General features: G+C 49.5%; 3 protein-coding genes across 3 annotated transcripts, besides 1 other annotated feature; 2 read left to right on the top strand and 1 right to left on the bottom strand.

Moving 5' to 3' along the window:
* Positions 1 to 14162: part of a sequence feature (contig 1.66 1..88283(-1)) that runs on past both edges of the window.
* Positions 5999 to 7358, top strand: ANIA_04087 (ribosomal 40S subunit protein S3). Its single transcript, XM_656599.2, has 3 exons — positions 5999 to 6249; positions 6411 to 6714; positions 6883 to 7358. Exons 1-3 carry the CDS (start codon positions 6092 to 6094, stop codon positions 7213 to 7215), a joined length of 795 nt encoding a protein of 264 aa, XP_661691.1. The 5' UTR covers positions 5999 to 6091; the 3' UTR covers positions 7216 to 7358.
* On the bottom strand, positions 7634 to 10210 carry ANIA_04086 (phenylalanine--tRNA ligase subunit beta). Its single transcript, XM_050611331.1, has 9 exons — positions 9996 to 10210; positions 9898 to 9938; positions 9814 to 9833; positions 9683 to 9759; positions 9499 to 9628; positions 9169 to 9435; positions 8878 to 9119; positions 8005 to 8813; positions 7634 to 7944 (listed from the first exon to the last, which is right to left on the bottom strand). The coding sequence occupies exons 1-9, from the start codon at positions 10046 to 10048 to the stop codon at positions 7781 to 7783; spliced, it is 1803 nt and encodes a 600-aa protein (XP_050467367.1). The 5' UTR covers positions 10049 to 10210; the 3' UTR covers positions 7634 to 7780.
* ANIA_04085 (protein phosphatase 2A structural subunit TPD3) lies at positions 10862 to 13304 on the top strand (the record flags this gene model as incomplete). The annotated part of the gene is made up of 9 exons (XM_050611332.1): positions 10862 to 10924; positions 10999 to 11104; positions 11174 to 11325; positions 11380 to 11871; positions 11928 to 12042; positions 12101 to 12245; positions 12309 to 12409; positions 12461 to 12798; positions 12852 to 13304. The coding sequence occupies 9 exons, from the start codon at positions 10862 to 10864 to the stop codon at positions 13188 to 13190; spliced, it is 1851 nt and encodes a 616-aa protein (XP_050467368.1). The 3' UTR covers positions 13191 to 13304.

The following is a 14162-nucleotide window of genomic DNA, read 5'->3' on the forward strand; positions in this document are numbered from 1 at the left end:
GCCTTTTTACCCCGGACTACTTCTTCCGGCTAGGTTTCCTGGCCTACTACATGATTATGAAATCGTTATCGATAAACTAAGTAGGCTATTCCTTTTCAAGTTAGTGCAAATATATTTCCAAGAGCTTCACTCTCTCGAAGAAATTACGATTTCTATCGACAAACAGGCTGCCGCAATGCTTCCATATTCATCCAAACAGGCGGGAAGTCTTTTAAATCGTCAGTTACTCTCAGCATGCTACCGAAATATAATTCGTGTCTCGCCGCCTCAGCATAGTGTTCTGGTTAGATACCAGAATACTTCCAGCGACTTCCGCGACTCCAACGACCCTAGGGAGGCAAATGACCACCCCAGCGACCAATCCAGCGACCACCCCAGCAACCACCCTAGAGACCACCCTAGAGAGCATCACAGAAACAGCCATACAGACCATACCACTTCCGATGTCAATACACGACTCAGAAGGAATAAGTGGAGGAATCATTCTGGGCTGAAGAAGCTAAAGTTTGAGCTTGATGTTACCACTTTAGGCCGGCCAGGTGAGGTTCTCGTCGTGCGGGAGAGAGGAAAGCGACGCTTTGCACCTAGTGGGCGGCCTCCCACAGAAGATCCAAGCGACCTGCCGCTTATGTTACACGGGATTGAACAAGATACCGGTCACATTGATAGCTCGGTGGTCAGCGATCGGATTGATGGCTTCCGCCAGTCTTATCAGCCGCAAGACAGACTTGCCCCTGGAGCTTGGGATGATCTCCGGAGCAGCCTGCGGAAATCCTTCACCGTCCCACAGCTATCTGAGTATCTCTCTCGCAAATTGAAGGAAAAGCCCGACATCTTTGAAGAAGGTTCCGCGGATGGCAGTCAGACCAAATTAGGGAAATGGAGGCCGGGGACTTCGCCTTTCCTAGAGACGGGCCAGGGGCGCCTCCAAAGTGTTGCAGATAGGGTTGCTGCGACCCAGAATATCAAGGGCAAAGATCTTCTTATTGAGCGCATCCTCCGAGACTGCTGGCAGCTTGGACTCATGAATGATATTGGACAGCTAGATATCCGCCTTCCTGCTCATTTGTTGTCCTTATTAATAGGTTCAGAATTCTTCTCGTTTGAAGAACTGGCTAGCCTCCATGGGACTGGGATCGACGTCACACATTCCCTGGGACTTATCAGGGTTACTGGGAAACAACGGTCATGTGAATCCGTCCGTGAGATAATACATGACTACACCAACCGGATACAATCAGAAGAACTTAATCTTCTCCCTCCAGGTGATCCGAGAATGAAAGCCGCCGCGCAAACTCTGAGCCTTGGTTTCCTATCCTGGGTTGAAGCGACGTATAAGGTCTCGTTCGAACGAGGCGCATCGCAAATACCAAACCGGTTATATGTCCTTGCCGAGAATCATGCAAATGCGGACAATGCGCGAAGAGCACTGAACCTAGCACTTAACAAAGCCACCTTGCCATCTGTGCCATTCAGCACATATAAGCCTGCATCTTACGTCACGTACATGAAACCAATCCAAGTTGAAAAAGTTGCTCCGTGGCATGATCGCCAGCGATTATGGTTTCGATGGAAATTGCCACATGAAGAAGTGAGGCTGGTGCGCAATACAGGACATCTGATGGAGAAGCATAATCCCACACTCTCGAATGAACTCCTCAAAGTCCTTCGACAGGCACCTGCAACTGCAGGGTTGGGTTCAGGGCTCGAAGTCCGCGAATCCATAACAGCAACACTAGGCAAATGCGTCTTTGCACATGAGCCATCCAGTGAGGAAATACAGGCTAGCGCTTCTCAGTTAGGACAGATGTTCCCTGCAAGGACCTTTGTTCATGAGTTCCCCCGCGCCACTCGTCTCCTTCGCAAGAGGATGCCTTTAAACATAGATGAAGGTTCACGCTCCCATCGTATTCGACTTGTGCCATCTGCTCTTCACGCGAATGTATTTCCCACTCTCGAGTTGGAGCTCGTGAGCACGCATGGAGGTGAATGTGATCTCCGTAGTGCCAAAGCTGTCTTGGGGGAAAGCAAGGTGGACTATTTACTCCCGGAAAGCGCTGCCGATCTTCGTTTCACCAGGAAGCTGACCCACGAGCTTCTAACGCGATCCCAGAAGATTCCTTGTCTTGACACACTTCTCGCTGACTTGCAAGGTTGCTTCCATAAGAGCATGACCAGCAACAGTGAGGTCCCTCTGCCTGTTTTCACGTCGATTACGCTACCAAACAACCTTTTACGGCTCTCCGGCCCTGAACCAGACTTAGATGGATGGACCACGGGGGAGTATATGTACCCACCAGTGAATGATATTCAAATGACTCATGTCAGCGAATATGATGCCTACGGTCAACAACTCTTCTACGCTCCTTACGAAAGCGGGCTGTACGGCGCGAATACGACGGCAGATCTCTTCTTGGAGATCAACTCGAACGATCACAGCGCCAGCAGCACTGGTGTTTCACACTCCGCCATCTCGCCTCAGCTTGGTCCAGAAGAGTTCCACTCTTTCTGCACCACAGCCTGCAAGGTGGTGTCTCTATTGGATCCGTGGGAGCCTGAAATTGACGTGTCGCAGTCCTTTGGGCTAACATAATACGCGACTGTAATTTGTATATAGACATGTACTTTACATATGGGGTATGCTGGGAACGTCCATGATTGGGTATGAAATATAAATTGGATTCGTCCGCTATACTAAATCGAGCGATCAAGTTGTTCTGTAGATAATTAACAAGAGTCTAACAAAGTAAGATTCACTTTACCGTTAAGATGAAGGTGAAATTCAAATAATGTTAGTTTCCTGGTATACAGAGTAGAGTATAGCCTAGGTAGTAAGAACTGAGGTGTTGACGTAGCCGCGCCTTCTGTTAGCGAGTCCCCCCGGCCCGCATTTGACCGAGTCCGTGCTTCTTGTCCTGATCTGATCTTACACCGAAAGCAAATTCTATCTTGTGTTGACATACCTTTGTTTGAGCGTACACTATTATTTTTATAAAGCTTCTCTTCCAACACCTTAGCTTTTCCTCCTGAGCAGAAGTGGCCTATCCGGCTCCCGTACACCAGCCATGAAAGCTAGGCCAACGCGTTAGTGATAAGGCATGGAGAAAACACGAGTTGCTAAGGTATCCCAATCACTATCCGCAAGACAGAACTATTATTTATCATCCAGGAGTCTAACGCCTTTTCAACATGTCCAGGTTGAAGATGTGACCTTAGCACGCCGTGGTGAACAAGTCGTCGGCACCCTTCACCTAACCCCGCACCATATCATTTTCTCCGCCATCCCTCCACAGCTCGACAATGTCCAAGCGCAGGGCGCACCTGTAAGACCCAAAGAAATTTGGATAACATATCCTATCATTGCTTTCTGCACGTATCGCCCAGCACCCGCCGTATCCCGCCAACCATCGTCAATCCGTCTGCGGTGTCGAGATTTCAACTTTATCTGCTTCTATTTTGCGAACGAGGGCAAGGCCAGGGACGTGTATGAGAGCATAAAAACGTGGACCTGCAAGATAGGACGCGTGGACAAGCTCTATGCCTTCACTTACCAGCCCCCCCCTCCTGAGCGGGAATTCAATGGTTGGGAGCTTTACGATGCGGTCAAAGAGCTGGCCCGCCAAGGCATCAACGGCGACGGCCACGGCTGGCGCATTTCGCACATAAATTCTGATTACGGGGTACGTGTATCACGGCCTTTGATACGTCACTGGCTCAGCTGTATTTTAGTTCTCTCCGACCTACCCTGCTCTGTTTGCTGTGCCTTCAAGCATTTCGGATAATACGATCAATTACGCCGGACGATATCGGTCTCGCGCGCGGATACCAGTGTTGACATATCTCCACCCTGTCAATAATTGTTCAATCACCAGAAGCTCCCAGCCCCTCGTGGGTTTCCGTGGGAATCGAAGCATTCAAGATGAGAAGCTGCTGGCTGCGATTTTTGCGACGACAAGGTCAGAAAGACCACTTGCGAATGTCACACCGCCGAATCTGGAACATGAAGCCTCAACATCTACTCAAGGTGAACTTTCTGGTAGCCAAAGCTGGCCGGACGTTACAAATGCCGAAGAGTTAGAAGCCGAGCTGGTATCATCGTTTGATGAAGAGGCACAAGGGAAACCCCATATTTACGGCGCGCAACAACATAACCTGATCGTTGATGCGAGACCGACAGTCAATGCACTCGCCATGCAGGCTGTTGGCCTTGGCTCTGAAAATATGGACAATTACCGATTTGCGACGAAGGCTTATCTTGGGATTGACAACATTCACGTGATGAGGGACTCTTTAAATAAGGTGATTGAGACGCTTAAGGATTCCGACCTAACTCCGCTAGGTCCAAACAGGGACCAGCTCGCAAAAAGCGGCTGGCTGAAGCATATTGCGGGTATTCTGGACGGTGCTGGTTTGATCGCCCGTCAGGTCGGCCTTCAACACTCGCATGTGCTGATTCATTGTTCTGACGGATGGGACCGCACAAGCCAGCTCAGTGCATTAAGCCAGCTTTGCCTAGACCCATATTACCGCACTTTAGAGGGATTCATGGTCTTAGTAGAAAAGGATTGGCTTTCCTTCGGGCACATGTTTCGCCATAGGGCCGGGCACCTAAACAGCGAGAAATGGTTCCAAATCGAGAACGAAAGGATTGGAGGTGACTCTGGACGGAGTTTCGGTGAAAGTGGTAGCGCCGGAAAGGCCATTGAAAATGCATTCCTCAGCGCAAAAGGCTTCTTTAACCGGGAAAACACTAGCCGTGATTCCCTCGGCGAGTCAGATGGAGAATTCCGAGAGTACGATTCCGACAATCCTGGTTCTAGGAAAACAAGTTCCGCACCAAGGAGCGTTGTCACTGAGAAGGAAGTTACCAAACCCAAAGAGACAAGTCCTGTGTTCCACCAGTTTCTTGATGCAACATATCAGTTGCTCTATCAGTATCCGTCTCGGTTTGAGTTCAACGAGCGGTTTCTGCGGCGTTTACTTTACCATTTGTACTCGTGCCAGTATGGCACATTCCTCTTCAATAGCGAGAAGGAGCGGGTAGAATCCAAGGCTAAGGATCGCACACGCAGTGTCTGGGACTATTTTCTTGCCCGCCGAGAACAGTTCTTGAATCCCAAGTACGATGCTAACATTGACGACAATATGCGAGGCAGGGAACGGTTGATCTTCCCACGAATCGACGAGGTTAGATGGTGGAGTGAGGCCTTTGGCCGGACAGACGCGGAAATGAACGGGGGACGCATGTCTAGCAGTTTTCAGCCCAGGACTCGCGAGACTTCGGAAGCAGAGCACACCCCAGTCCTAACTGGTCTTGAATCAGCCAATCGTGCTATTGGCAGCAATGTACCTGCAAACCGGAGCCCCTCACCATTAAGTAAGACGGCTACAGTTGCTTCGGGAATATCGAACATATCATTGTCTGCAAAAGGGAATAACCACAGCCGGGAGGGTATAAGCCAGATGGGAGTTGAGCTTCAGTGAAGGGCCGTGCATATGTCCAAAAGTCGCCCCGGAACAACTTCGTGTTGTAGTGAGCCTACGCTGGTCTGCTGGGAACCGGTATCGAGCTATTATGTGAGAAGTCCTTTTTTTTTTTTTTTTTCCAGCGACCCTCAGTATAAGATCTCTGTCTTGTCTACGCTTCTACATTACGTTATGATACTGTTGTGTAGATATACGTGATACTATCAGCCACGGCCGAATGTCTGTGATGAATGAAACAAATGATAGCGTTAGTTGGTGGAAGTGAGAGTAGCTGCATAAAATTTTAGTACTTGAAACTCCTATAATTTCATTGATCAGTTTTAAAGTGAGCTCGAAGTATACACTTACTGCCTTACTGCCTAGTCATGGTTGTTGGGATTGATGTCTTGGCATAACTTAAACAGGAAAAGTGTAGGCGGAGAGCAAGCGAGGGTTTGCCCTGACCAGATTAGGAAAGCAAAGCCCTACACCCAAAATTCCCCACTAACGCCGAACTTCTCAAAACTGACCTGAACCTCGAGCGACTTCCCAACCTTGGTGCACCGCCTATCACCGCGTCCTCGGCCGTTTCTTCGACAACTAATAAATCAGCAGAATCGCAAATATGGCTGCTGTCCAGGGAGCTATTTCGAAGCGCAGAAAGTTCGTCGCCGACGGTGTCTTCTATGCCGAGTTGAACGAGTTCTTCCAGCGCGAGCTGGCTGAGGAGGGCTACTCCGGTGTTGAAGTCCGTGTCACTCCCACCGTCACCGACATCAGTACGTTCGCCCGATTCTATAATGATTTTCCCGCGGTTTTCTTGGAAAGAGCGAAAGCAGGATAGGGGCGGAGGACCATGGAGGAGCGATGGAATAATAGCAAATTGCCATGAGAAAGAATTGTGATTGCTAACGGAGGCTCTTTGATCATAGTCATCTGTAAAGCACCCACACTCAGGAGGTTCTTGGAGAGCAGGGTCGCCGCATCCGTGAGCTCACCTCCCTGATTCAGAAGCGCTTCAAGTTCCCCGAGAACTCCGTTTCCCTCTATGCCGCCAAGGTCCAGAACCGCGGTCTCTCCGCTGTCGCTCAGTGCGAATCCCTCCGCTACAAGCTCCTCAACGGTCTGGCCGTCCGTCGTGCCTGCTACGGTGTTCTCCGCTTTATCATGGAGAGCGGTGCTAAGGGTTGTGAGGTTGTCGTTTCCGGAAAGCTCCGTGCTGCCCGTGCCAAGTCCATGAAATTCACTGTACGTTTGATACGGCCTCTGAGGTTACCAGTGGAAATGCAGCTTTCGAATGAAGAATTGAAGTGTGATGACATGATGCGCAAGCGCGGAGGACACATTCGGAATTGCGATTTTTCACTGGCTTTTTTGTGTGTAAAACAGCTCACTAACATCTCCTTCTCTGTTTAGGACGGTTTCATGATTCACTCCGGTCAACCCGCTAAGGAGTTCATCGACTCGGCCACTCGTCACGTTCTCCTCCGCCAGGGTGTCCTTGGTATCAAGGTCAAGATCATGCGCGGCTCCGACCCTGAGGGCAAGGCCGGTCCTCAGAAGACCCTTCCTGACTCTGTCACCATCATTGAGCCCAAGGAGGAACAGCCCGTTCTCCAGCCTATCAGCCAGGACTACGGTGCCAAGGCTATCGCCGCCCAGCAGGCTGCTGAGCAGCAGCGTCTGGCTGAACAACAGGCCGCGGAAGGCCAGGAGGGCGGTGCAGCTGAGACTTACGCGCAGGAGTAATTTGGTCATTTCTTCGTTCCTGTCATCTACCTTATTTCCATGAACCAAAAATAAAGACTCTATGAACCTTCATAGTCTTCGCTGCGCTGGGAAGCGATTAGGCTTTGTAAAATTACAGCTTCGAAAAGACTCAAAATATTGATCAAAATTAAAAGGGCAGCTAGGTGAATAAGTAGAACTTAGTTACTTCGAAAGGTGCTTAAGATCAGTATATCCGTATACGGACTCGAGGAATAGTAGGAGCACCAGCAACTTTGTTCTAGAACAATTTTATCATACTTAGTGGATACTGCTGCACCAGCTCTTGTTATGTGTGTTGTAGGTCGGGCTTCTTCAATTAGAACTGGCAGAGTACTAAATGTCGCACTGCCAAAAAATACGTCACCTAGAGCAAATAGGATCGGGCTGGAACTGTTTTACCTTTTTTATTCATTCCTCTTTACTCAAGCTAAGGTCAGATCAAACCAAACATCATAGAATATTGAGTGCCATGAGATAAGGTGTATGCTATCTATGCAAGTCTAAATCACCATTTCCCGCAGATTGAGTCTTCAAACCCATAATCTCATAGGAATGTTTCGATATTGATTTCAAGCGTGCTGACGGGGTATTTCAGACCGTAGTTCTCCAGCACAGTGGGATGCAGAATACCAAAAGTACCGATGGTGTGGTCTTTGCCGGCAATGCGAACGTGGATAGAGGCCGAGTGACCGTGGAAATAAGTTGGGTCTGTATCGTTATATCAGTGACTAGAGGGACCTTTGAGTCTTGTAAATGAGGAAGACTTACCGTCCAGCTCTTCGATCCAGTACTGCGAGTCCTTGACTGCGGCGTTCTCCAGGCCCTCTTCGCCGATGATGAAAGCGGACTTCAGCATTGACATGATGCGGTCAAGCAAACCGTGTACGACCTCGAAGCCGCTAGTTTTGCTGTACCATGCGGCAGCAAAGTGTCTTTCGTTTCGACTCTTACGCTCCATCGATAGATCCTTGAAGGCGACATCGCTGACCTCGAAGATCTTCATGGGCACTGAGTGAGACTTGTTCTCGCGGATAGTCTTCAAAAGACCGGGAAGAAGACTTGTGCGCACGACCTGGAACTCCTGTGTCTTGGGGTTCGCCAGCTTGACGGCTGTGTTGCCGTCGTCCTTGCGGTTAAGCCAGGCAAAGTTCTCGTCATGGGAGCACAAGATCAGAGGCAGCACCTCGGACCAACCCGCCATTGCGGCCTCTGTGCGAATGATGTCGGAAAGCTTGTTGATCGGTAACGGCTGAGCAACCGTGCCTGACTTGCTTGGGAAGGACCGGGGGAGATTGTTAAAGCCGTAGGCAATCGCAACATCCTCCATGATATCTGCTTGATGAAGGATATCTGCACGTGTTGGGGGAATGTGAACGTCGATTAAGTCAGGAGAAGTACTAGACGGTGTCGCTTCATATGCCATCTTCGTCAGGAGTCTACAAATCTCCTCCGCAGAGAGCTGCAAGCCACAACACTGGTTGATATACGAGACTTCGGCCTGTGTAGTTCGAGGTGCAATGTCAGGAGTGACTCTCGTCTCGTTGTTGTGCTCAGAGATAATCTGGACAGGCTCAACCCTGTTTATAGCGAGATCAGCTCCCGAAACCTTTAAATTGAGCACAGGAATGCATGGGTTCTTACGTGAAGGGCTCGGATGTGTACTGCGAGAACATCGAAACCATGATTTTGTTCACAATTTCCACTTTTGTCTTATCGAGCGCTGTAATCTCAATAAAAACATTCTTAGTGTTTAGCGTAATCTTCGAGTGCTCTCCGTTGATAATTGGGGGGAGAGAGCAGACGGTTCTGTTGGCGTCGTAGATGACTGGGTAAACCGGGGAATCGCGGATGATGTGGAGATATCTGCCTAGATGCTTGTCTTTCTGTAGCAGTATTAGCATCCGGACCAGCTCAGTACACAGTGGGCCATACATCGTAGAAGGCCATGAGCTCCTCTCCGTCCATCTCCTTTGTTTGGTTAAGAGGCACAAAGCGAATGTCTTTAGGCGGCAGAGCCTCATAGCTGAACGGGCCCTTGATAGTGTCCAAGTCATGAGTACCAATGGAGACGAGTGTCCTTTGCCTCGCCAAATTCTGGTGGAGTTTGTCTTGCAGAGCGATGAAAGATTCGTAACGAGCCTTATCAAAGGTGACATTTCGGAGGATGGCGCCCGACACCAAGGGTCTGATCTTCGAAGTCTAGATTTGGCTAGTCAGCAAAGTGGTGCTATCTAGAGAGCAGTAACTCAAGAGTCAACCCACGTCCTCCTTCACAATGATCTTTTGGAGCTCTCCGCTTGGGGGCTCAACCAATCTGTATTTAGGAAGAGGTTTCCGTCCCAGGAATATGTTGAGCATGAGGGCAATTCCCTCGAAACACAGCAAGTCATATCTGGATATAACTGCTTAGCACATTTCGTCTGGAGTTTCAGAATATGGTGCGTACCGGTTGGCGGGGATTTCAATTTTGAGTTGGGGTGGTTCCTGCACGCCATCGACAATCGGACGGTCCGAATTCGTTGTCTAGGTTAAATTAGCGAGAGTATCCTAAGTTGGGAATGAATAGCGTATGAATACATCTTCGTCGAGCTCAATGCCTATAATTCGACTTGGTCAGCGAAACCCGCACCAGAATCGAAAGTAACTCGGAGGGGTACCTACCGAACTCGAAGCACAGTTCATCGAATTCCTCAGTGGTATATCTGAAAGCCTTTAGTCATGCACAATACCAGTTCTCAAATCTGCATAGTTGAACATACTCTCTGCCGAGCTCCTTGAAAAGCGCGGCCTTGTCGACCGAAATGGTAGGCATGATGGAGGGGTTCAAATCGCAGCCGATGAGTCAGATACCGTTCGTGTGAGATCAAGTTTTCTCCCAAAACTCGGCTATGGTATCGGTTATGCCAGCGGAATATAAGCCACGCTTCGACAGGCTATACTTTCCTGTGGTCGGCCCGCAGTTGGAGTTCAATTCGGGGTCGCAGGACAAGTCGGCGGACGGAGTCATACAAATTTGAGGAGCAAAAGCGGGAGGACAGCCACATGCACCGCCACGATGTGCACCCCTCATCAACCATCAAAAGGCGGTCGGTCACCAGCCACAGCCAGCCAATGCTCTGCAGAGCTGGGAAACGACCAACAGCCCCGTCGTCACTCTCACAACAATATCCCATCCAGTATCCCGCTCTTCGCTCTCCATACTTCACCCTTAGCGACTCTGCTCCCATCCCCCTCTGACCTAGAGAATTTTTAATTTGATAATTACTGAGGTTGGTTTCTGTCACGCTCAATCCCGCCGTCGAGGTGTGCTCCTGGTTCCTCGAGGCTCCTGCGGCGGCCCAAACCCCACGAAGCCTCGCCCCGGGGACCTAGTCCACAGTCCACTATCCCCTCTACTGCCACAACCTCAAGGTTCGATAACCCTGGCTAATTTGACTGTATGCAGGTCCTTGACTTGCTTTCGTTTGTGCGGTAGACCTTCGTTCTCTAATTCCCCCGGAAGGAAAAGTTGATCGCTCTGTTCGCGTGATATCAATTGTCTCAGGGAGGACTCGGACCGGTCACATCCTTGCCCTCTGGTTATCTTTTAATTGGAAAATATATTAAGTTATACACCAAAGCCGCGATGGAGGGCCAGGGTGAAAATGATGAGCTCTATCCTATCGCTGTTCTCATTGATGAGCTGAAGGTATCAAACATTCCTCTTGGTTACGGCATCTTCTTCGCTCAAGAACCGTCAGTCCTGACTTACCGCACTTTCAGCACGATGATGTCCTCCTCCGCCTCAATGCAATTCACCGTCTTTCAACTATTGCGTTAGCTCTGGGGCCTGAAAGAACTCGCGATGAGCTAGTCCCTTTCCTCGATGGTTAGTATCTTTATACAGACGAGAACCGGTGTCACGGTTAAGAGCTCAGTATTGACTTTTGCAATTCAGATTCTGTCGAAGATGAGGATGAAGTTTTGACTGCATTAAGTGAAGAACTCGGTTCTTTCATAGAGTATGTTGGTGGCCCAGAATATGGCCACGTACTGCTCTCCCCCTTGGAAAATCTAGCGGCCATTGAGGAGCCGCTAGTGAGAGAAAAGGCAAGTCGAGGTCAAGCTATACAGGTTTTACGTGTTCAGTCTAACGTCCTTTAGGCTGTTGAATCACTAAACAAAATCGGCGAGCAGCTCTCCGAAAAGCAGATCGAAGAATATTTCGTCCCAATGGTACAGCGCTTATCGAAAGCCGACTGGTTTACTTCTAAAGTGTCAGCCACTGGACTCTACTGCGTCCCTTACAGGAAGTCGTCCTCTTCCCTGCAACAGACCCTGCGCCAATTTTTCGCCGGCCTTGTTCGCGATGAGACCCCGATGGTCAGACGCTCAGCAGGCAACAATCTAGCGAAATTTGTGAAAGAGATGACGACTCCGATTGTCATCGACGAAATGATACCCCTTTTTCAATACTTAGCTAGTGACGATCAGGACAGCGTGCGTCTACTTACTGTAGACATTCTCATTGCCATTGCCGAAGAGATACCCAAGGAGCAGCAACCTAGCCACGGCGTGTTGTTGACGTCCCTGCGGAGTTTGTTCGAAGATAAGAGCTGGAGGGTCAGATACATGGTTGCCGACAGATATGAAAAGGTATCTTGCGGATTTCTCGCCGAGTCCTTTTTTGAACTGTCTGACGAGTCCCATAGATCGCGAAAGCAGTGCATGAAGAGGTTGTCACTCGGGACATGGTGCCGTCATTCGTTAAACTTTTGAAAGACACTGAGGCCGAAGTCCGCACTGCTGTTGCCGGGCAGATACCAGGTATATCCACGCCAAGCACCTCATTATAGCCAGACCAAGCTTACTAACCGCTAATTAGGCTTCTGTTCCTTGATTGACAGGGAAACTCTGCTTAATGAGATCATGACCAGCGTTGAGGATCTTGTTTCAGACCCCTCTCAACATGTGCGGGCAGCCTTGGGAACGCAAATCAGTGGGCTTGCGCCCATTCTTGGGAAGGAAGAGTAAGTGGCTTGCAAATTTACCAAGTTGCGCGTTGAGCGGAGGTGCTAACTAGATCGTTGCAGGACCATCTCCCACCTTCTACCCATGTTCCTCCAGATGCTCAAAGATGAGTTCCCAGACGTGCGACTGCATATCATTTCCAAACTGGAGTTGGTTAACAATGGTAAGTTGCCAGCAAATTTGTAACAGTTCATATAGTTTCTAACCATAACAGTTATTGGTATCGAACTCCTATCTCAGTCCCTCCTCCCTGCCATTGTACAATTGGCCGAGGATAAACAATGGAGAGTTCGTCTAGCCATTATCGAGTACATTCCCCTTCTCGCTAGCCAGCTTGGAGTGAAATTCTTTGATGAACAACTCAGCGACCTTTGCATGGGCTGGCTTGGTGACACTGTTTTCTCTATTCGTGAGGCTGCCACGCAGAACCTGAGGAAGTTAACCGAAGTGTTTGGGGTCGATTGGGCCAAGGAGTCCATCATCCCGAAAGTTATGGCAATGGGCCAACATCCTAACTACCTCTACAGAATGACAACGTGTTTCGCGATTTCTGTATGCACACTATAACATTGTTGGTGAAAACTCTGCTAATTATTTTTATCCAGACGCTTGCACCCGTTGTCACCCTGGAAATCATCGAAAATTCAGTGCTCCCAATCCTTGAAAGACTCACTTCAGACGATATTCCCAACATTCGGTTCAATGTCGCAAAGTCTTATGCCGTCTTGATCGACACGTTGCGACGTCTTCCGGCTCAAGGCACTCTGACCGACCTCGAGAAGGAAGGCAAAACCGAGGCTCCTTCGCCAAGGGGTCAAGAGCTCATCCAGCAGAGTGTCCTTCCAAGTCTGGAGAAACTCCAAGGCGATGATGATGTTGATGTTCGGTACTTTGCGACAACTGCCGCTGGCGGCCACGAGGAGGTTATGCAAACCTCACCGTAGGTTGACACACTAGGGCTTGAAGCCCACTCTGCAGCTATATGTAAAGCACCTTACTAAGTGTGAGCGGAAAAGATCATGGGGCGCTCATACCTTGGGGGGAATTGTCAATTTAGTTAACTTAGAAGTAGTCAGGACAACTGGCTAGGATGAGATTCTCATGGCGTTCTCAATGTAGATTTTGGCCCATCCGATTAATCCCATGGGTAAACCACGCTTATACGCTTAACCGCAAATGATATCATGTGATTTGCGCTACAAGTCCTAGATTATTAATTCCATTCGGCCAATTCGATGTCTCAGTCCACCGGACAGCTGTGATCATCTCAACTTTTCCTGCGCGCAGAGCGCTGGCTAAGCAACGCTTTCCGGCGATATGTCTTCTTCGTGGCCTTGGCATTTTGTTGCGATCTCGGATTCAGAAAAGCAACACCGCCGCGAGCTTCTCAGTCTCCGAGGGAATTACGCCCAGCTGTCGATTGTGCTTGCGGTTGTCCTTTTCCGAGTCTATATTGCGCTGCGTCCTCTTGACCAGCAACACCAGAGGTCCAACAGACGCTCTCGACAAAACGCTTGGCTCGACGCGCCGTTGTTTAGTGGATGGGTTGAGACGCGGAGACAGTATTCAGTCTGCTTGCTTTGGCTTACTTGGCTTCTCTGTCTCTCTGTGTGGAAGACCGGTGAGGGTAGGACAGTTGAAACGACTTTGAATACGCGGGACTAACTGCTCTCATCAGACTATCTGCATCTCACCAAAGCGTTAGGCCATGTCGGTCTGTCCCAGCTGCCGCTACAAGTGGCTATGTCACCGGTCTTTTACGTGTCATCAACACCAAGAGCTTCATCCCTGCTGTCCATCCTGACTGCTGTTCCGCAACCAACCGTGACAGCTTACCATCGTCTCTTTGCTCGCGTGGTCATTTCTCCACTACTCATCGGCCACGCAATTTTGTATTGCGCGTTCTTTTTGCAGTC

Source organism: Aspergillus nidulans, chromosome II (genome assembly GCF_000011425.1).
Source record: "Aspergillus nidulans FGSC A4 chromosome II".
Classification (NCBI taxonomy): Eukaryota; Fungi; Ascomycota; class Eurotiomycetes; order Eurotiales; family Aspergillaceae; genus Aspergillus; species Aspergillus nidulans.